The sequence below is a fragment of the Centrocercus urophasianus genome, unplaced genomic scaffold (genome assembly GCF_019232065.1).
Source record: "Centrocercus urophasianus isolate 14NV4802_14NV808 unplaced genomic scaffold, USGS_Curo_1.0 seq_11, whole genome shotgun sequence".
NCBI classification, from domain to species: Eukaryota; Metazoa; Chordata; class Aves; order Galliformes; family Phasianidae; genus Centrocercus; species Centrocercus urophasianus.
Window position 1 is genome coordinate 61,965,211 of NW_024884253.1, and position 23,396 is coordinate 61,988,606.

The 23,396-nt window shown below is 39.0% G+C and overlaps 2 protein-coding genes across 5 annotated transcripts in view; both read left to right on the plus strand.

Moving 5' to 3' along the window:
* The window catches only part of MOCOS (molybdenum cofactor sulfurase), a 210,083-nt gene extending 190,794 nt beyond the window's left edge, over positions 1-19,289 (plus strand). The window contains exons 11-15 of the mRNA XM_042839828.1: positions 609-733; positions 1,358-1,463; positions 5,845-5,971; positions 8,342-8,446; positions 15,704-19,289. Coding sequence (XP_042695762.1) covers positions 609-733; positions 1,358-1,463; positions 5,845-5,971; positions 8,342-8,446; positions 15,704-15,850 — 610 coding nt within the window. The 3' untranslated portion in view covers positions 15,851-19,289. The remainder of the gene's footprint in view (positions 1-608; positions 734-1,357; positions 1,464-5,844; positions 5,972-8,341; positions 8,447-15,703) is intronic.
* A 58-nt stretch (positions 19,290-19,347) lies between these two features.
* Positions 19,348-23,396, plus strand: part of PTPN3 (protein tyrosine phosphatase non-receptor type 3) — a 177,912-nt gene continuing 173,863 nt past the window's right edge. For all 4 annotated transcript variants that reach the window (XM_042839820.1, XM_042839823.1, XM_042839822.1 and 1 more), the window contains exons 1-2: positions 19,348-20,235; positions 20,405-20,525. The gene's annotated coding sequence lies outside the window, so the exon portion shown is untranslated. The remainder of the gene's footprint in view (positions 20,236-20,404; positions 20,526-23,396) is intronic.

Sequence of the window (23,396 nt, forward strand, 5' to 3'; positions counted from 1 at the left end):
CTGGAGTAAGAGTCGTCCCATCCTGAGATCTGATATAGATGCAAAGATGTTATCTCTTTCTATTTTCTGTGAGGGAAACCCAGACAATTAGCTAAAACTAGATGCCCTGTTTTTAGACAATTGAAATTAAGATGACTCTGGGCCGAGGATGCTAATTGCAAATAGGTCTGATCTGTGTACTTTCTGAAATGAGAGCAGTGATCTAAAAACCCTTTTAGTAGAGCTTAGATCCAGGTAAAGAAGGCAAATCTTGCGTAACTCACTAGACAGATTACTAGTAATAGGAACCATCTTTAGGTTGAGAAAAACCGCTACATGGGTTCTACTAGTGGAGTATAAAGCACATACCAGTGAGTAACTTTTCCATAACACTTCACTTTAGTATGGACTACCAGTTACTGTACCTCAGAGTCATTGTCTTGTGAACCACAATTACGTAATAGTTTATTCTGCAAGAATTGTTGGTCTGATATACCAAATTAGATCTCATGAATATTAAGACTAACAGAGTAGAGCTGAGGAAATTGGGAAATAAAATTATACAGAATAAACATCTTCGTTATTTGTCTTCAGTTTTCCAAGTTAATGTTTTGGTGATCTCATGATAGGGTGAAAACATATGACTGTGGAGAAAGAACTGCTGCCTGGTTCTCTACATTTCTTGGTCGTCCGTGTCGCTTGATAAGACAAAGTCCAGACGGGAAAAATGATGCGCAACACAAAAATACAAGAGGTTTGTTGTCAATCTTAAAAAAAAAAAAAAAAAGTGGTAGCTCACGTAGTAAATATGGAGTCATTGACTTAACACTGAGTATAAAATTTCCTTGATAAAAGGGGCAAGAGTCATGAGATATTGATCTAGTAGGCTTCTACGGGTACATTTATACCTGTACTCTGCTTTTGCTGCCCATCTCTTGCTTTCATCTGGTGAAAATGCACAAATACCTCTGTCTTTCTTTTTTGTCATCACTACAATGATTTTTTCTGGAAATCCAATGATCATTTTGAGAAATGGTGATGAAAAATCTATAAAAAGAATGTATTTTTATACTTTTTTTTTTTTTTTTTTTTTTTTTAATAAAAGCAATCAAATTGAAAGAGCACTGAAAACCCATAGATGTTGCTGTTGTAAATGATTTTAAAACTGGTAAAATCTCGGCTGTATGTCAGTTTTTAAATGCATTGTATCGTTACAATTTGCAGTTTTGAGAGGATTCCTGGAATCTTTCTTTAGTGTCTGGAGCCCAGTGAGAAATGTTTTAATGAGAAAGAATAAGAGGTCAAAGGAAAAATGAAACTACTATTATAGTCTTCCTGATTATCCATCACTGTATAATATAGGATTGATTTTTGGTAGGTCTGACATGTGCTACAAGCATCTCGCTCTCTCTTGTGAATGAAGCTCAATACCTCCTGATAAATGCAGCCAGCATTCTGCAGCTGAAAGAACATGTTGCTCCAAGGTAAGATTCTTTTGTCTTCAAATATCTTTCAGCTGTCCTGGATTCCAGAATCTTGCCAGAAGATACCATTATAATTGTTTTATCTCAAAATTTAGAGGCATGTACTTTTCAATGTTCAACAAATACATAGGTACTAAACTGCTATAGTTACTCCTGAAATGCTTCTGAAAACTTGAGTTAAATACTCAGATATAAACTGCCTACCAGTCATCTTCAGGAGAACTTTTAACAAACCTCTTGACAGTTGGTCTGATGCTAGGGGACCATTAGGAATCAGTCAACTTCTGTTTGTGGAAAGAATGTGGATAAGTTAGTTTTCCTTGACATAAGTAACCTGTTAGATGAAAATACAAAGTCTTGTTACTTACTGAAATACTTCTTCCTATAGGAAAGTTTCAGATTTAGAGAAACATTCACAATAGAAATATTTTAGAACTATTTGCTGGACTGTGCTTACTTTGTTTATTTACTGAATTTTGTATTACTGTACAGAAGTGAGAGATAATATTACTGTACAGAAATGAGAGATAAAGGCAGCAAACAAAACACTTCAGCTAGACTGGGATTTAAAGTTAAGACACCCAATGCTAATTATATTTTCATAAACTGAAACTATTTCTTGAGTGTAACAAAGGACAGGCTGGAATTCCATCATTGTTGTTTCTTCCATTCTTCCATACCATATATGTTTCTTCTCTGAGCTCATGTCCCCCTTTCCTTGTCTCACCAAACTATTGTGTCTGCTTGGAGACATCTTCTTTCCCTGTAGTCACCCACCTACATGTCTCTCTGCACTGAAATTCTTGTTTATAGAATCATAGAATGGCCTGGGTTGAAAAGGACCTCAAAGACCATCTAGTTTCAACCCCCCTGCTATGTGCAGGGCCACTAACTACTAGACCAGGCTGCCCGGAGTCGCATCCAGCCTGGCCTTGAATGTCTCCAGGGATGGGGCATCCAAAACCTCCTTGGGCAACCTGTTCCAGTGCGTCACCATCCTCTGCATGAAATACTTCATCCTAGTATCTAACCTAAATCTCCCCCGTCTTAGTTTAAAATCATTCTCTGTTGTCCTGGTGTTATTCCTATATATATATATACATAGCTGTAGGAGGATACATATATGACTTCAGGACTTAAAACCATAGACTGCGATGAACATCAGTACAGATCAGCTTGCGTTTCCTTCTTTCTTTAGGAGACAGTTGAACAATTGAACAATCTTGACTTATCAGGACAGTTTCCCTCTGAGAAAAATGCCTGGCAGAAGTTTGAATCTGTCCATCTCTCAAATACTTTGAGTACCTTTTCTCAATGATTATTAATACCTTTTTTTGAGGCTTGACTGGCTGGGTTACACCTCCTTGGGAAAACAATGCTTGCAGGTATCCCTTACTCACACTGGACATTTCCCGTGTGGGCTCCAGTGAGGAAACTTTCCACGTATGATATTTGAGTGCACAGAGAAAGAGTAAGGCACCAGAGGGAGCAGCAAATGACAGGAGGAGGAGGACAGGGAACTTTGCAACATGTGATGTCAGACGATCCACTGTTTTTGCACCTAATATCTTGCAGCATTCTCTTCAGTACAACATAATCTCCTTTTTCTCAAAGGAAACTCCAGACATGACCAGAGCTGCCACTGGGCCTAAGAAGTATTTTGCTTCCCAATTTTCAGCACAGGTTGGAAGACCCCTCCTTATTTTTCCATACTGTGCTTTTTCAGGATGCTGAGGAAATTAATTCAGCATAATAGAATCGCAGAATGATTTGGGTTGGAAGGCACCGTAAAAATCATGTAGTTCCAACCTCTCTGCCATGTGCAGGGACACCTACCGTCAGGCTGCTCAAAGTCCTGCCCAGCTTTCCTTGAACACTTTCAGCAATGGGCCATCCACAGCTTCTCTGGGCAACTGTTCTAGTTCCTCACTACCCTTGCAGCAAAGAGTTTCTTCCTGACATCTAATCTAATGCCTAATTATTGATGTACAGCATCATCATTCCTCACTGCTACTCGATCATTGCCATACAAACTTTCCAAATACTGAACTATGCAATAAACTTTGAAGAATCTGCATATAGGGATCTTTATTAAATTGCTTTTTTTTTTTTTTTTTTTTTTTTTTTTTTAATATGAGTTAGCATCTTGCATGTAAGTTTAATGGAAACCTGCTAAGATTTATAGAACTCTTTCAAACTGCAGTTGAATTTTAATGGTTTCTCTTTGATGCATATTCTGTAGTAAGTAAAAATTAATCTTCCTTTGCACTTGGCTCTTGAAAGGTGATCTAAAACAATAACAGGAGTTTAATTATAAATTAGAATTTAAGGTGCTGGTGGAAAACTACATGTGTAAAGAGACATTCACCTCTGCTGTTGCCTTTAGAGGTTACCTCCATGAAAATCCCCATGATTTGGCCTGTGCAAATGTTCCTGATAGAAATATTTTCCTGAAGGTGCAAATAATCATTTTCAGTTTCTGTTAAATATATGGAATGCTTTCTGCATTGCAGGACCCGCTGCTGTGGTAAGTCCTAAGTACTCAAGCTAACTTTGGCAAATTACACTGATTTTCACAACAGATCCATGCTGAGATTTACAGGATGAAGATGCTTCCACCCAACTGATTCATGTTTTTAGAGAGAGGAAATAACAGGAATTTACTCAGATACATGCTGCCAAGTAGTTACAAGCAGTTCTGAGGACTGGGGATAAACATGGGAGAGTCCAAGTGTTTTGGACGTGAGACTGAGCAAGGAGAGAAAGAGTGTGAGTATTGGAGTCTTGGAGAAGCAGCATCAAGAGCTGGAAGTCAAAAATAGAAGTAGTTTTTAGCAGCTGGTTCAGAACATGATAGATGTAGCTATGAGGTTACCAGGGCCTTTGATGCACCCCTTAATACCAGCATGGAACTCGTCTGTCACAAAATGCATTGAAAGCTGTCTTTACACAGCACTCCTTTCTGCCAGTTGTTCACAGACAGTCCACAGTAAAATCGGGAAACCAAATGGTGTAACTGAACTGTTTCATGGCTGACTGCTATTTTCCCCTCTAAGTCTCAGCATCATCATAGTCTGCACTTACCTCCTGCAATCATGATAAGCTGTATCTCAGCCATGGGATTGCTCGCAGGATCTCTAGGGAAATCTGCACTTTCTATCCCCAGGCTCCTCACAGCTTAGTGGACAGTGAAGGTTTGTAGGAGCCAAGGTTGTGTGGTTTGACTGGAGATCAGTTCATCCTCATGCACATTCATCTGCTAAAGAGGATCATCTAGACTGTTTTAAAGAAAATCAAGCTTTTTCATGTAGCAGACCTATTCTGCCAGGATTGTTTAATGGGAAGAGTTCTTCCCATGCATTGAGTTTCCTTTTTTTTTCCCCTTATTTTAACTAAAACAAAAATTTCAGAATGCTTCTCTGTTTTTAAAACCTTTTTTCTCTAGAGCAGAATGCTTTTTCCATTACTTACCCAAGTTATGATCTCTGCTGGAGCATGTCAGATGCAAAAGTTCTCAGAACACAGCTGATGAAACATAGAAAGTTGTTCATGTCCACCATGGCTAATGCAAAATGAAATGCTTTTTCCCCCTAATAGTAGTCCTCAGAGAACCTCCCTCACAAATTTTAGGGCTGCCATTTTTTATGATACTGGTAGAATTCTCCTTTGAAAGGAGAATGAAGAATTCAAAGATGCAGCCAGCTTTCTGATATTTATATGCAGTCTGCTGCTCTGTCTCCCACATATATGTTCTTAGCACTGACACAAATCTGTACTCTGGCAGTTCTAATGCTTGTGAAGAGGTGGAGATATCTCCTCACAGAGATTAATTTTTGTTCTAAACATCTGTCATTTGGTGCAATCTGCTGCAGCCTACAGACAAATACTAATATGGGGAATATATTCTCTCATAAAATGCCTTTACTGGCCTTTAGCATCTGCTGGTTTTGTCCCTTTTTCAACTACAGCATGTGCAGAACATGCTTGTATTTGCTTTCTTGTTAGAAGCATTTAATCAGTCAATTGATAACTTAGTCAAAAGATCTTTTTATTTGCTACCATTATTTTTACATGTAACTAGTAAAGAAGTTTTTTCATGTGCATTGTTTTTAATTGCTGAATGTTTTCCTGCCTTCCTTACAGTACTTTACAGGGCTACAGCTCTGAAGAAACCACCCAGTTGATTACAAGTTATCGTAGAATACTTTGTGCCTCTTTTATTACCTTTGTAATAAAACTTGATCCAAGATATTCTGAAAAAACAGTTGATGAATTCTATTAGCTACTAGCTTCTTACAGCACAAAAATCTAGTGCAGAACTATTGCAGAACACATTAACTAAGCTTGCTTTTTCTCTTCCATTGTGAACTCTGTGTTATAGATTGAAAGAGCCATTGGAAATAGAGGAATTAATCCGACGTTTCCGTGCCAACATTGTCATCAGTGCACCAGAATCCTTTGAAGAAGAAGAGTGGGCTGAGATCTCAATAGGTTCTCTGCGATTCCAGGTGCAAACTTATCTCCATTGTCTGAATTCCTATTCTGTCACAAAGCATTTTGCCCCCTGGAGATTGGGCAATTCTTGCGAAGCTTTGACTTGAACATGGGCTAATCGATTTGTGTACGGGTGAAATTTATGAAGTGCTAAAAAACCGTGCTGTGACCCCTGGCAAACATGCTGCACGGTGACTGAGTGGTTTTGACTTATTTCTCTACCCTTTTTTTTTTTTTTTTTTTTTTTTTAACAAATTTCATAATTCATAACATTTCTCACCTCCATCCAGCTGAGGAAAAAAATAATCACTTTTTTAAGGTAGGGTTTACAGCAAATATTGAGCAAGCATGTAACAAGAGAATACTAGTTGCTCTCAAGTATGATAATCTAACTGCAGTCTCAGATTGCTGCACATCTGTCGTTGTAGTGATTGCCAGAAGCCTGGACATGAATAACAGTGAGTGATCACTGTCCATTGCTCTCTGGTATATGCATTTAATCTCCATTCAAGACGTGTTTCTAAATCTAGCCTTAGGTAAGGTTGTTTCTTATGTTATGTTTCATGTCATACCTCACAATGTGATGTGCTTTGTACTGTAAGGAAAATGCTAACAAGTCAGACTTTGTTGGCAAGGAAATACTTTTTAGAAAAAATGCAAGCAAAGGTCCGTGAAGAAGCTACACATGAAACCTAAGGAAAAAATGAATATATTTGTTACATGTTGTATTGAATTTACCTCATTCTTAGATATGAAATATATGTCTGTAAATGAATTGTCAAGGATGTGAAACAGCAATTCATTGTTTGCTAAGGAATGACAATGAAGGATGTGAATAAGAGAAGTGCTAAGGCCAGATCTAGAAGCTGAGATAGGAATTATTCCTAATTGTTTCTGGTCAGCATACTTTAAGAAATAGAAAGGCTATTTTACTTTAAGAAATAGAAAGTAAAGGTAGAAAATATGACTTATCTTCTCCTTTCTTTGTGTATACTTTGATCAGTAAGCTGCAGTGTGAGTTGAAGAAAATTCAGTAAAATTTTCTTTAGGTGCTTGATGCCAGAAACACAGTAGAATACAGTGTTGAACAGAGCAAAGTGGGGCAAAATATTTTCTTCTCTTGTGTTGTTTTTCTTTTAATAAAATATTAAAGTTGTTGCAAATCATGAAAAAGTAGAAACAAATGTATGATTTTAATGCCTACTCTGAAGAGTTGTACAAACAATTCTAGGTGTACCTCAAAGAAATCAAATAGCTCTTCAGAGCAGCACATAAAAATATTTGCAGTGTGAGGTTGAATTATTTACCCTATTCAAATTTTATGACAAATTTTACACAATTGAAAAACTTATGTTAAGATATTTTAAGGAACAGTTATTTTCTAACATGCAGAGCTTTGCTAAAGCTTGGGATGCAGTAGTAAGCAAAACTGTTCTTCATTTTAATGTTTTAGAAGAAGTAACTCATGGCAGACTTTGTGTCCACCCTAAAAATGCACCCTAATTACAAACAGGAATTAACTTTAGGAACAGCACTCTGTATTATATATGATGTTAGATTTGCGGATCTCAGTATCCTTTCTGACGATAGACTTGTGAAAATTCACATTTTACATTCTGTTTATCTACAAGTTCCATACATATAAGAAAGTGTATGGGATATTGTGTATTTCAACTGCACATAAACAGTGTAAAGCCTGTTAGTTTAGCTCCAAGAAAATCACAGAATCACAGAATCGCAGGCGTTGGGAGGGACCTCAAGAGATCGTGTCCAATCCCCCTGCTAAAGCAGGTTCCTTACCGCAGGTTCCCTACCACAGGTTGCACAGGCAAACGTCCGGGTGGATCTTGAATATCTCCATGGAAGGAGACACCACAACCTCTCTGGGCAACCTGTTTGATTGCTGCATCACTCCCTTACCATAAAGAATTGTTCTGCTTGTTTGTATGGAGCTTCCTATGTTCAAAAGAATAAAATAAAATGAAAAAAAAAAAAAAAACCTCTTTTTGGTAAATCCTGAGGACCTGGCTTAATTTTAAACTCAGTTCTACTTTGGGCAAGTAGTCCTGTCAGCTCACAGATTAAGTCAAGCCATCAGGAAATACAGATATGTTTCTTTCTCTGGGAAAGTTTTCCCTAAAAAGAAAGGAAAAGAAAAGAAAAAAGGAACTAAAAATTCAGTGAGACCTTTGCAAGTGGACTCTTTGAAAATGTACCTACGTGAGGTGAACAGGACTGACCCCTTACATAATTAAAGCCTAAAGAAACAAAAGAAAAGTATGTGGAAGTCATGTTTTTGCAGTATTATACTGGTTGTAAGCTTGTACTGTTCCATAGTGTACTGTTTTGATATAGCAGTGACCCTTCTTTAACTGAAATTTCAGGTTGTGGGTCCATGTACCAGATGTCAAGTAATCTGCATTGATCAACAGTCTGGGGAACGAAACAAAGAATTTCTGCAGTCTCTGTCTGCTGCCAGGGGTAAAAAGGTCAGTACATTGCTCTAGAAGAGCTGCACAGAAAGATGTAGTGCATTGCATGCATAGTGGAATACCTGCTGAGAGAATACTCACTGTTAAGTTCTTCAGCTAATCATTATCATTTGTTTTTTCAGTCAAAAGAGGATAGACTTACAACCCAGATATGATATGGCTTATTCCCCAAAAATTCTCAACCTATCTTTGATCCAGGAACTGACTATAAATGTGCATTGTTTTTCACTGTGCTTGCTTTTATTCTGCATGTACTGCTTTACAACATGTTTGTTTTGGTCTTGGAAAATACAAGACAGTGTGTTGATGTCATTCCAGAAGAGAAATGTGAAGAAAAATCACAAAGTGCTTGTGACGAAACAATTAGCTCTTGGGACTAAACATTATTCTTGCTGAGAAAAAAAGGCTTAGGTAACCCAGAGCAGACGCGAATATAATCCAAATGGAGAGTGACTGATCAGGAATGTGAGTGAGGAATAGGTCTGAAACACAGGCGCTGGTTTGGAGTTGTTGGGTTTCCTCAGGCTGCATTAATTCTTAGAAATGAGAGTGCTCAGACAATGGCTAGTTCAGCATCCCAAAAGCTTCATAAATCTCAGAAGCATTTTTTAGCTGAAAATTCTTACTATGAATTCACTGATTGCTGTTAAGCTTCTCTTGTAAAAGAGAAGGCAGTCAGTGCCAATAGCCTCGCCAATAGCAGCCAGACACCAGAGACTGTTCACAGCACAGAGACATAACGAACAGGTTGCAAATTATTCACCCAGAGGGTGCACAAACAAGTTACAAATAATGCATTTTTTGTTTAAAAACAAAACAAAATCAATTCGTCTCAATGGCTCACTATGCAAAGAAAGAGCTACATGTTCAATGGGTGTTATTGAGGAATAGCTCCGCCAGCTCCATCCTAGAGCCAGCTGCCTGGTGCAAAGTGAGGTGGGGAGGGGCGAGTGGTTCAAGCTGTCTGCTGGCACTGCTTCCTGCTGGCCTGAGATGGCTTGGGGCTGCACAGCAGGCTGGCATCCTGATTGCTGCAGCACGCATCATAGAATCATAGAATGGCTTGGGTTGGGAGGGATCTTAAAGACCATCCATTTCCAATCCCTGCCATGAGCGGGCATGCCCCCCACCAGATTAGACTGCCCAGAATCCCATCCAATCCTGCCTTGAATGCCTCCAGGGATGGGGCATCCACTGCTTTTCTGGGCAGCTGTGTCAGCACCTCACCGTTCTCCGAGAGGGCATATGTTGCATGGGAGATGAGAACCTAATCGTAGTGGGTGGCCTGAGAGTGAGACCTCTGCAAGTCATGGTGAATCAAATCTGGAACATCTGGGATACTTTCTGGGTTGGGATGCTGCCCAGCTGCCACATGGGGCAGGGAGGGCTTTCTTTCCCGCGTGGGTTTTGCTAGATTATAACTGAAAGCCTCTGTAGAAGGACAGTAATCTGTGTTTGGTGTCCTCCTCAAGTGGCAGCGACACTTCAAAGACACAGATTCTCAGGAGAGGCACAACATCTTCTGCATGTTTCCCACAGCAGAGATGAACTTCTCTTTTGTTCAGGTTAACTCTGGGAATGCAAAGATTTTCTTGTCCTAGAACCACAGGACTCATTCATACATAATTAAGGCAATGAAAGCAACCCAGCCTCTTGAGAACCTGGTGTCAAATAAAAGGAGCAGGGCATGGCAAGGCACTGCAGAGTACCATGCTGCTATTCACAGCAGAGCAGTGCTTCCCTTCTCACAGCTGTGCAAAGATATCCACACTGCAAAGAACAAGGCCATCAGCTTTTTATTTTTCCCAGCTTTCAGCCAAAGATTACTCTCAGCACTGCTGGCAGAAGGACTCTTGTGAACATGCCCTGCTCTGTACAGGGCCAAGTCTTCTGGGTATGCTTGACAGCCAAGTGAGGTAATCTGAACTGAATGTGTCTGTGAAGACATCATAGCCCATTGCTCCTCCAAGTCATCTGTGGAGTGATGGTCACCAGCTGCTTATCAGTCAGCAGTACCTGAGGACTGTGGCATCTGCAGTGTGCTAGGCAGAACTGGCAGAGGACGTTCATCTAAACCTTGCACAGTAAATACTGGGGAGGGAGAAACATTGAGTTCCTGTGGCTTTGCTAAATTGCAGAGCTAATCCTTTGGTGACTTATGTCTGAAGCAAATGCTTTTCTGTTGAGGATTCATGTACCTGACGTCACTTTAGACTTTTTTTTAATTAAACACAGATTCAGTGAAGGAATTTAGCAGTGTTTGTTCTCAGCTGTCAGTAACACAAATCCAACTGCAACAAACAAATGCAGCGAGTACAATTTAGGCTAATTTCCTACTACTGGTGTAACTGATATTTTTGAAAGGCCATTATAGTTACTTAGTTTCCAGAATGTTAAGGACTCTGCCAATGTACTTCAAGAATGACATAAATAAAGGCTTGTCAGAGCTGGGTTAATATTTTTTTCTGAAATGATATTTTTCATCACTCTTCTGAGACTTTGAGCACTTGCTGCTCCAAGCTGAAATATTCAGGCTTTGCATGGATGGATTATTGCTGAAAGTCAGAACCAGCTACTCTAATTAGCCATACAAGCAGTTTGCATGTTTCCTAATAAGCATACAGCACAGCAATGAAGCCTAGCCAACTACTTTCTATAAAACCTTTTTTTGCATTGTTTGAAATAAAATGTAATCACCTCTGCAAAGCAAACTCAAATTCTTCTACCATCAGTTCTGAGGAAGCGTTCATTAAGAATTCCTTCTGTAATTTTGGACTGAGAAGGGAAAAAACGAGCTTTCCTTCTGTGGCAGAGCTCTCTGTTACGGCAGGAGGCTCCAAAAGGCTAGATAACTGCATTAAGCAAACATTGTAAAAATAGCCACATGCTGTTTCACATGCATCACCACCTGATGCAAAAGGAACACAGGCAGAAAGGAGAGAACAATGAATTCTTGCCCATGCTCTGTGTTTTCCTGATGCACTTTAATGCTAACAATAGTGAAAGCCTTGTGGGTAGATTTGCAGCTGTGCTGTGAACTGGGACTTGCTGTCAAGGTAGCAAAGGGAATAGCGTTAGCAGTGTGCCTCAGCATAAGTGTATGGATAGCTGTACATCAGGAGAAATCCATTATGGTTGCATATGCCTTTCTACACTAAAAGGTTTGTGTTTTTTCCCTCTGGGCTGTTGATCCCCTTTTATGTATCTCATTGTGCCCAGGAGAGCTTCCATCCCTGCAGAATTAGATACAGCACTTTTGGACTGCTTGCTGAAACCTTAGCAAGGAGAGCAAGTGAATTCTTTTATCTGATGCATCGTTTTGCTTTACACTCTGCAGTGCTTTCTGTCCAAAGATCAGGAGTGCTTGCAAACGTACGTAATTAGCAGACTTCTGAAATAATATGCTACTCTTTTCTCAGGAGTGGCTAAACTGGGAAATTCATTTATTTAAGGTAGAGTGCAAAAGCAGATCAGTTCTTAGTAGAAACTTCTGCTGTCCAGATATTTTCAGTAAAAGAAGATATTTAGTCTTTTTTTTTTTGGCTACCAAGTTAAAACTTTCCTTTCATTCCAATATGAAAAATCAGCATGTCAAAAGTGCTTCCACTCCCCTATTGTGTAAGACCTTGCTAACGAGCTTTGGTGAATCCAGAGCTAAAAGAATATCTTTACATTAAAAAAAAAAAAAAAATCAGGTTTAATCTTTGCACTTTCTACACCTTTGTGTGAGAGAGGTAGGTTGTGTTATGTGAGAGAAGTGAGCAGAAGTGAACAGGTGAATTTATCTGCTGATAGAAAGCAGCTGAGAGCTACATCCAAGGGCAAAATCCAGAGCTCATCCATCCAAAGCTAAGTGTTTGCATGCAGTATCATTTATGTGCTCATTACACCTTCTAGCAGGGCACTTTCCCCAGCAGATGCTAGTCTGAATTAACCAATTGCTTAGGAGCTGTATCTTAAAGGCATCACATCGCAGCTTGTGTCAGGTGTAGCACCTCACATTTCATCATTTCATCCTACAAAAGGATACCATACCCAGGAAATTTCTCAGTCAGTAAATATCCTAGAAGTGCATATTTTTATTGTTGCTCCAGCAAATGTATTTGAAACAACATGCAAGAATGACAGCATTTCATAACTCCTCCTTTCAGTGAGTGTGATGACTATCATGTGATTCACTGTTGGTAAGAATAAGTGTGTTTTATCTGTTTATTCCAGCACTGAAGTGTTGCAGTTTTACTGATGGGGCAGCTTTACAGGAAGTTTAAGAGCAGCAGAAAGAGCCCCTACTGCCACCTGTATGGACAGAGTGGCACAGCTCACAGTCTGACCATCTGCTCTGGGGAAGCTATGAGCAGAATAGATGCCCTTGAAGTCAGGAGAGGGTAGCAACAACACAAAGGAATTATGCAGTTCGTTGTAATGACTCTGCAAGCTATAATCTCTGTGTCTGAAAGTTTCTCTTTCCAGCACTGAAACTGGAGAATGGACAATTTTCTGCATTTTGTCTTTCTCTTGAAACACAGCCTAAATGGCAGGATGCACAATTTTTGTGGTTGTTTGTTCGTTTGGATGTTTGTTTGGGTTTGTTTGGTTTTTTGCTAAGTCAATGTTTGTAATTGGTAGAAAAGCAAGGAAATGTACTTGAAAGATACAAAATCAATTTCTGGTAATCACAGGCTAAATTCCGGTCATTCAGAAAATAAAGATAGCAGCAATGCAAGTGATATTACAGGAAAACCCTCATCTAAGTAGGCATAATAATGAAATAAGTATACCACCAGTATCAGTGTCACCTTGAAAACTCCTCAGGCATCATCCAGCCTTAGAAGTCCTAAAACTTACATGCCTAGTCAGAGTAGAAAAATACTGATGACCAGCATTAAAATAGTATTTAAGAACTGCTGTAGATAAAATTTATTGATCTGTCTTTTCTCAAATAGTCACAGAGGGTTTAAATTGCTTTAAGAAAAAAAAATCTGATTAAATGATTTGAAGCAACAGAATTAAGGCAAACTAAATTATCCATATTGAACAATCTGCCAATATGTATTTTAGTCAAAAAGATAAGTAAAAAAATCAGTGCCATAAATATATGTTGAAAATTCCCATGTGTGAAATCAATTGATTAACACCAATGTTAAAAAATCTTTCCTGTTTGAAATGTAGTGTAGAATAGACCAATACTCGTTTTACAGTATTTGTTTTATGATTACCTGATTTTTTACAGCATTTAAATTATGGCAACTGTCATCTTTACATTAAGAAATTAAATCCAGGATGTTAAAAACAAGGATGAAAAAGACTACAATTATGTCCACAGAGAAACCAAAGCTCGTTGACAAAGAGAAAAATGAGAACAGGATAATACAAGCTTCAAGCTTTTAGATGAAACTGTTACTGACTTAACATTTCACTGTTGTGGTTGTTCCAACCCAGTCACTGTGCTGTTAGGTTGGGACCTTGCTGTGCTGTGGTCATATCTCAGCATTGCATTCTGGAACACTGACCATAGGATCTACCCTACATCCACAGGTGTGAGTCTCGTTGCAGATACCAGTATCCAGAAAGCATCATTAGTAGCATAGGACTGATCAGGCTCAACTCATGCCACATATATGTGGAGTACCCACGAGATGAAGGAATAGCAGAAATAGCCAAAAAATATCTATCTGGGAGCTATCTTAGTGTTCAGGATTACAAATGCAAATAGAGCCATGCTGCAGCAATGTTTGCATAGTTCTCTGCTTTATAGCATCACTGTTACGTGAGAGAAGGCCTCAGCCTTAAATCTCAGTCATTCTTCAAAGACTAAAAGCTGTTTCATGTTACCTCATTTCTGTATCTTTAATTAAATAGTGCAAAAAGTGGAGAAAACAGACTGCCTTCATTTTACGTCTGTCAAATACGCACCCTTAGATTCAGCTAATACATTTGGTTATCTTTAATTTGTTGCAATTCCTTTTACCTCAAATATTTTTCTAAACCTCCTGTAAATGTAATTCCCTCAGTTTCAGGATCATTGATTTAAACAATGGCAATAAATGTAATCAGATAATGGAGAAGGATGATAGAGTTTTGCTTTAAAAATGTGTTTGTTCAGACGTACGAAATGGATCACGTTTCCTTTTTTATTTTATTTACACTTGTGAGTGACTGATAATGGAACACTTCAGCTGTAGCCTACCAAAGCCAAATACTTTGGTTCAAAAATTGACAAGAAAATTTATGTTGGCTTTCCAAGTTTTTCAGTTTGAAGAACAAAGACATTCTGAAGTCCACAAATCAGTTCTGAATGTAACATGATCCCCAGCATTCATTTACTTTTAACTTTATATATCAATTATTTTCTTATTGTTTCTAATTCTTCTAAAATGTTATCCTGAGGTTGAAAGACTATTTCTTGCTGCTATTTTATATCTATATTCTTCGCAGGTAGGGAACAAGACCACAGAAACAGGGTACCATGTGTCTTACTGTGACATTTCTATGTCAGAGCCAGCTGTTCACAGCTTTAACTGTAACATGTAATGTGCTTAAAATTAAAACCATACATAACAGTGCAGAAGCACAGATCAGGTTTTCAGTGCCTGCAAAGGCTTATGGTCAGTAAGGGAAGTAGTTGTCCTGCTTTTTCTTCCTTATTATTCAGCAATATGAGGACACTTGCCTAAGTTTTTCTAATGTTCGTGTAAGATGGCATCACAGCTAATGACAGATAACAAGTGGCAGTCCTGATAAAACAAACTTTTGGAATATTTTCTGTAAAATATACTAAAATATTGATGAAAACAAATGAAGGGAAATTCATCAAGGTTAGACAAAGTTCTGTTATAAAGTGAATAATTCACTGTAGGAAATGCAAGAGTTTTCCTCACTGCTTGAACATACGTATCTTCTGGGTGCAACCTAGCCATTATTTGTGAAAATGGATTAACTACATTTGTCAGGGAGCCAGAAGAGTCATTAATTGAGCGTGAATTACATACACAGTACTATGGAACCCATGATGAAATACTATGCTATTTATCCACTTACTGAAGATACTCTTCTTGAGTAGCATGGCATTAGCTCTTGTTTACCAGTCTATTATAGTTAATTAATTAAAATAATCTTATTAATATTAAGATCACACATACGTCCTTGCTATTGAAGCAATATTATTTTTCTAAACATATCTGGTTTGTGAGATCCTCTATTGATCAGATTACTTTAGCATGAGTTGCATCTCAATTAATGTTTTGCTTTTTTCAGACAAACTTTGGCATATACCTGATGAACCAGCCCTTGCGCTCATCCCTTCCAGGTATTTTATCAGTTGGATCTGAAGTACTTCCAATATTGAAGGAGAATACAGAAATTCAACACCCGACATTCAGTGAAGAAAAATGTTCAGGATAGATTTCCTGGCGGAGAAGAGGTGCAACTTAAAAAACAAGTCACTAGGCAGTAATTTGAAAAGAAAGAAAAATTGCACATTTGCTTCTGTTTTCAGTCTTAATTTCTGCTTGCAGCAAACATTATCAGATGGCGGTACTCTTGATAATTACACCTCACCTACATGTTTTTGCTTGCGATTAGGTTACAGCAGCCATAACTTTGTTTTGCTCAATTGCTTCAGGATACAACAGGCTTGATCAAGTCTTAATAGTGGATGACTCCCAAAACAAGTCCAACAGTGTTGTCAGAAACCCACATCTCAATGAAGGAAAGTAAACACAAAAATACCCTACTACTTCCTTATGCTGCTTTGTTAAAACCACATTTGGGAGAGAGGACACAGGCTGTGTTTTGTGAACGGTGTGGGTGGGGGGATAGCAGAAGAACAGTGAGACAGCAGCAGTCCTTTCAGCTTTTCACAATGATGTATATACAGTCTGAGACCACCTGATAAAAGGTGTCTTGGAATGCCTTAATGAAGCAATTTCATCCACTTGATCTGAACATCTTTTTCTCATTCCCATTTGACACTTTTACACCTGATCCATTTTAGATGATGACTTTCCACACACTTGCTTCCTTATGTATTTGTAGATGTTGGCACCTTTTTTTTAATTACAAATTTCTCAACTCATGCGGGCATTTCTCTACAAACTTTGTTTATGATCAGCAATCTCAAATAGCCAAAATGTTGGAATATCAACTTGAGGGAACTCATGGAAGTCAAAACGCCATTCCATCCTGAATAGATCTGCCCCTTTTGCCCTGCCCCTAGAGGTGTTCAAGGCCAGATTCGATGGGGCCCTGGGCAACCTGATCTAGTATTAAATGGGGAGGTTGTTGGCCCTGCACGTGGCAGGGGGGTTGGAGATTCATGATCCTACGTTGGCCATTCTGTGATTCTGTGGTTCAGTCAAAGTATTCTTTATGCTTACTCCTGGTGCTAGTTCCTTAGAATTTGATAATAGCCTTCGTAGACGTTTTCTGAGTTCTTTACTGGGACTTCATCTGATACGTCAGTTGTGGAGAAAATAAGTAAAAAAATAAAGCCACGCATTAAATAAATAAATAAATAGATAAATAAATAATGAAAGAAAAAGAAAACATAGGAAGTCGGTGTAATGCAAGATTAAACATACTGAGGCCGGGTGTTTTATGACCCCCAGCACGTGTCCAACCAGACACATGGCAGTGTCATGCTTTCAGGAAGTCCTCCTAGAAAAGGAAATTCTCCCAGATTGGCCACTTTATTGCCAATTGGGAAGGGAAATTTGGGCTCCATTAAAAGCACTGTCTGGACTTTCATCCAGAATGATTTAGGTGTTCCTTGAGGCGGTTTTGGCTCCAACTGTGTGAAAGTGCTTCTGGCTGAGGCAATCCTTGAGTTGTACGGGTGCAGCCCTAGAGGGGAGAAGGCGTCTTTGTGATGGATTTGGTCAAACAATCGTTCTGAAAAGGGAGCGATCATCTCAGAGCACCATACAGTGAGAAAAGGGAAGTGCATTGCTCAGTGCGTGAATCAGAATTCTGAAAGTAGGCAGCCTTTTTTCTTTTATTTCTCACTTTTTTTTCAGTTCTTTTGAAGAACAGGTTTTACTCACTTCAGCTGGAACAGACTGTTATTAGTTTCCCGGCAGAGCTTTGTAATGGAAATGAGACGCTATCTGTTTCTTACAACCCGCCATAAAATACATGGAAAAGAGAAGTGTTTTATATGTATGTAAACTGAGGATCAGTTTTGAGAGTTGTGCCTTTTGCTTCAGAGCCCAAGCCATGCTCCTTGATGTCTGCTTTGAAAACCAGGGGTTTTATCTGTCTAATAGTCAATTATCTGATGTTGTAACGAGTTGGCTTTTTGGAACCTTGAAAAGCAGTTTCCTGGTATCTGAATCTCTTAACTGTTTCACACTTTGCCCTTCTGTTATGCAGAACTTTGTTTTGTTGGATAGAAATCCAGTGTGACTCTGGCAAATTTAATACCAGGAGACCTGCTGTATATTGACCTTCAGGTGATCCCTGGTGCTTTTCTCTGTCCTCTTCACCTCACCACCACCTCATTTGTTTAGAATGGCACAGAAGTTAGAAGAGGAAATGGAAAGCAAACCTCAGTGAGCTCTGTTTTACTTGTCATTGCATTTACTACAAAATAAGCCAGCTTGGTACACTGTGATATGACAAATACTGTCTGTAAATAGCCTTAATGCAAAGTATGATAACTGAGGATGAAAAGATTTGAACTTTTAAAATGTCATGCTTGGTCCTTCTGACTTATTATTTACAAGCAATTACACTTTTTCCTCTTTGTGGCCCAGTAATATTAGGTCAAGAATAACTCTGACATTTTACAGAGAAAAAAAATCTTTCCTCTGATGTCTGAACATTCTCATTAGTATATGTTGTGCATTTCCCAGAATGAACATCTTTGTGCTGTGGTGATGGGAAATGTCAAAATGCTTCTGATTGATGGAAGAGGCATAAGGAATCTTTCATCTCAGCGAAGAATAACATAATATTTCCCTTCTGTTAAGTGGAACATCACCACCAGTCTTTCCATCAATGAAGACAAATTCTTCTCAATGTGAATACTTCGTGGAAAATCTTAAAGCAGGAGGAGTCATATTTAAATGGCATGCACTGGAGGTTTTGCAGAAAAAACATCCCTCCCCTAATGTGAAAAAAAAATTCAAAGAAAGGAAAATTGTAGCGTCATACTAACCAAAGTACTGCACAAGTGAGAAGAGCATAAACACTTGAAAACACTGTGCATATTATACAGGAATATTACATGTTCTGTAAAGGAGTCACTGCTCAGTGCTGAGACTATATGGAAAAAAATACAGTTTCGTATGAATGCAGACTCTAAAACTTGTTGCTGCAAAATTAAATCTTCAGACTAATTGCAGATACATATTTACTTTCTGTGGGTGAGAAATGCACTGAATACAGTATTTCTAGAGTGCTATATGTAGAAAGTCCTCTACATATTTGAAGCTTGTATTTCCTTGCAACAAATTATTCAGACACATTCCATGTTCTGTGGGACTTAACTCCTCCGATCTCAAGGCAAGAATGGTGATTATTACAAGTTCTCATAATAGCCAGGAGGCTGGAATCATAGGACAGAAATCAGCATTCTTAGGAGAAGCTTCTGAATTGTGTTCAGTGATATGAATGTGATAATTCAGGCATATTATGATTTATACATTTTCAATAGCATCCTTCAAAATACGGCCAAAAATTTTGGTCAGCCTTCTGTCAAAATTGTGTACAAATCAAAAGTGAAGATTATTGATTATCATTCATAAATTATGGAGATTATGCTCTGCATTTCTTCTTCAGACTGTCTCCCAACTTTCTTGGAAATTAGACCAATAAAATACTGCTAGTGCTTGGCATGTGACCGTTGGTGCTTGCATTCTTTCCCTTTGAGCTCATGAGATGCTCAACTCTGTGTGGAGGCATTGCTGGGCTCACTGGGTGAATGTGACTGTAGCCCAGTATGTGGGTGGCTCTCGTGGAGCTGAAAGATGTGTGTCCCTGTCTCCGTGATTATACAGCCAATGAGGAGCCACCTCAACAAACATGGACTCAGGAGAAGGGAGAAGAAAGCCAGGCATTCCTCCTGGGCATGTGAGCTAGTGGGCTCCACAGGCAGATGTCCTTCCTCATGCCAACACCCCAGTGTGCAACACGGGACTTCCTAAGAAGAGATGGGAACACCCCAGAGCAAGTCGTCGGAAGAGAGTAGCCTCTTAAGCAAGGTGCCACTTAAGATTCCTCTGTTCCTTTCACATCAGCTCAGTGTGATGGGAGCTGTGGGTCACTCTCATTGCAGAAGGGCAGGTGTCCTGCAATGGGAGTGAGTCACTCAAAGCAAACACAGACACTTGCCACCAAGAATTGCTCAAGAGTTTCTCTGATGACCGGAAATTATGACACAACATGAGAACTTGGGGGATTTTGTTTAGAAAACACATAAGAGGTGGCTGGTATGCTGCTCTGATTTTGTCACTGGTGTGTCTTTTCTGAGTTACTGTTTGCTAGCTAATTAATAGACAGATACATGAATTGGTGAAGGTTGATAGTATAATCTTAATAGAGCTGCTTCATGGCAAATCTGAAATGACACTGATCTCAAAAGTAGAGCCACTTACTTTGCTTGGCACACACACAGCCTACAATTAGGTGCATTTCTATGTTAATCCCAGTTTCTGCTGTGAGCCTATCTATTCCAGGCATGCAACCAAAACTGTTCAGCATGGACCTGGACATCAACATCAACTCATACTAGATAACCTATATATTCCATATTTGAGCTGCCTCATGCTATCTGCTGCTTTTCAGAGGTAAGTGCCCCGTCTAGATTAAAGTACTCTGGCTGGGATTTGCAATGCAGGGGTGGCTCTTTAGTCCAGAAGTGAAATCAGCCTTCAGTTTCTGAAAGGGCTGTGTTTCTCATAAGACTGTGTTTGAAAAGCCAGCCATGACCTAATGTTGTTTTCTGCTGCTTATTAGGGAGAGCTTAAATAAAGCTGCTGAAAATGCACAAGTTACTATTTCCCAAACCAAACGTAGAAGACTGAAGATGCTGCACTGCTGGACTCCACTCACTTCCATAAATGAAGAAATCTCTGAGGTATTCATCATTAACTGCCTGTGGGCTGTATATCAGATGTTGTAATTTCACTGGTTTATCCAAATGCTGTGGACTAATCCTCAGATCCTTTGTATTTGGTGCCACATTCATAACATTTATTTTAGCAAATCCTTTGATACTGAAATGGAATTGAATTTGCCTGGCACCACATGTTTGTCTTTATTCTGTTTGCAGGAACAAGAACACACAATTTTTGTGTTCGACTTGATAAAGCTCAGTGTAATGATTTAAAACAGTTGAAAAGAAAAAGCTCTCATCGGAGTTGGTTTATCTATCAGTCAGTACCTGTAAAAACCTGTAGTGTTCCTCAGTAATTACTATGCCTAGCAAATCAGAAAAAAGAACTAAGCTGCAAGAATGAGGCGTGGCTTGGTAACACTCATGTACATCACTCATGTACATATTTTCAAGCAGAAGAAACTGAACTTTCTAAAACACTTTAATTTTAGTCCTGGAAAGTCACCTCAGAAAAGAGCAGACACTTTTTCTGAGGGATCACGGGATCACCCCCACCTTTTGCATCAGACCCACACTAGGGCAAGAAAATGGCCGCTTTCTGTGCAGGCAGAAGCAGACCTCAAACATGCAAAAATGCAGAATTAGAGGGGCTGTGTACAGTCAGTCATTATGTTATCTGTGGAGAGGAATGTTACTGGAAAGCAATTCCCTTAGCACACGCATCTCTCAGAAAATGTCCATATTAGGAAATCTTCCTTTGTGCGTGCAGTTACCTTCCAAGGTCTCTGACAAGGAGCTTTATGCCACGAGAAACAGGTAGAGATAAAACAAGAAAGTGATATCAGACAGCAGGTGTTGGAAGGCAGTGAAATAACAGAATGCTTTTTTGCTGTCTACAGCATTCTCTACAGGCAAGAAGATCAAAACTGAGTCTAGAAGGAATATGAAGTTTTGTTTGAAGGATACTCTAGCTTCAGGGCTCGATCTGTGTGCTCAGGGCTGGCTTTCCAACAACTTCTCTGGGCAACCTCTTCCTTTACTTTTCCTCCCTCCTGGTAAAGATATTTTTTCTAGATTTTTTCAGAAATTTGATTTCTGACCATTACCCCTTACCCTTTTGCTGTATTCCTTTCGGGAGACTCTAGTTTGGTCTTCTTTCTATCCCACACCTTGAGGCAATTGTGTCCTCAAACCACCCAGTCAAAAGAATGATCAGTGATTTCAAATACCTTTTGCTGAATGCAGGAATGTTGACACCAGTCAACCCAACAAATCACCTCCCGAGTAATAGCACTGACTGTTTTCCCCTTGTTCTAGTGCTGAATGAGTGAGAAGGGCTGAACAGCTCATGCAGGTGCTATTTCCCAGCAAGTGGCATCGAAATGTTATAGTGTTACATGAATGGATGTAGAGACCTGGCTGCAACACATCCACTTCTGCTCCTCAAACACTGGCTCTGAAGTTAATTTTAAAGGAAATGTCGTATTGACACTGAGTTCAGAGTATGAACCTGTTACCACTGACTTGCTGGTTGATTCCATTTTTTACTCAAACAAGGCAAAGGGTTTTTGCTCTTGTTTTGTTTGATTGTTTTGTAATGCATTCTTCACAAAACTAGAATCTGGTTGAAGTCTTGGGCCTAATGAAGTCAGGAGAAGAATTAAACTCCAGTTTCCTCTAGAAGTCTGGAAGTAATCATGTTTGTTTCCCTTAGTATAGTCTAAATGGATCTTCTCAATATTCAGAAAGCTGAATGTGATTGAAGCATCTCCATTTCAGTATGCCCAGTTTTGGTTATGTAACAAATGTGATTTTCCAGAAGTATGAGCTGAGCACTTAATAAAATCTGAGTTGATTAAACAGTACGACAACCAAATCCCCATGCAACCCAAGTACTTCTGAGAGTTTAGGCAAATTAGGTACCAATTCCTAGTTTACTAAATTAACTGCATCCAAAAGGAGTTCATCAGCTTTTTCACTGCCATTCAAGGAAATTGACAGCTACTGACAACTGTATTCTTCTATTTCTCTCTTTAGCACATACAATGAAAAAGGTATGAATCAGTAAGAACAGGTCAATGAGATTGTCAGGCAATTATGAGAATGAATTAACATCTGAACGGTTGAGCAATCTCATTTTATTCTTCTCTGCACAGTGCATATTTGCTTGTCATAGTGCAACCCATGTATGAAAACCGTAATCTCATGGGAGCAGAGAATCCTCCCTCAGTAGCCTTCTGAAATCCCCATGCTCGTGTAATGAATAACCTACATAGATTTCAAGGTGATGAAGAATTAGAATCAGTAGGATGGAGTTTTTTTTGAGAAGAGGTTGTAGAGCCAAAAACCTTTGTCTGCTGAGGCTGCAAAGCCAAAAAATAATTTCCACAGGTTTTTATTTTTGTTTTTTTGTTTAAGTCGAGTGTTTTGCAACTTTTAAGGAATGTAAATAAGCCATTTAGCATTTCTAGCTTTTACAGGCTCTTCTTCCTCAGATGCATATTCCTAGCTGAACTTGTGAGGACCTTCACAAGCTAGGTCCTCTGGCAGATAACTTGGAAGATTCCCAATAATTCAATATTTATGGTGAAACACGATTGATCTTCAGAATGAATGTGAGCTGAATACATTAGAAGAAAAATAACAAAATGGAGAGAGGGGAGTCCTTGAGAAGTTATCGAGTCAGCCCTGAGCCCTAGATCAACAATTGTGTTCACATAACTCCTGACAGGTACTCATCCAACCAGATGATGGGACCAAAAAGTATTATTCTGGCTTTTAAGCTGTAGATGCATCTGGCTTATTATTCAGCTCTTATGTCAGGATGTATCATGAGGGGAGCCAAGCCAGAAGCTGTGGTGACCATATCACAGGCCATGTTCTTGCTGATAG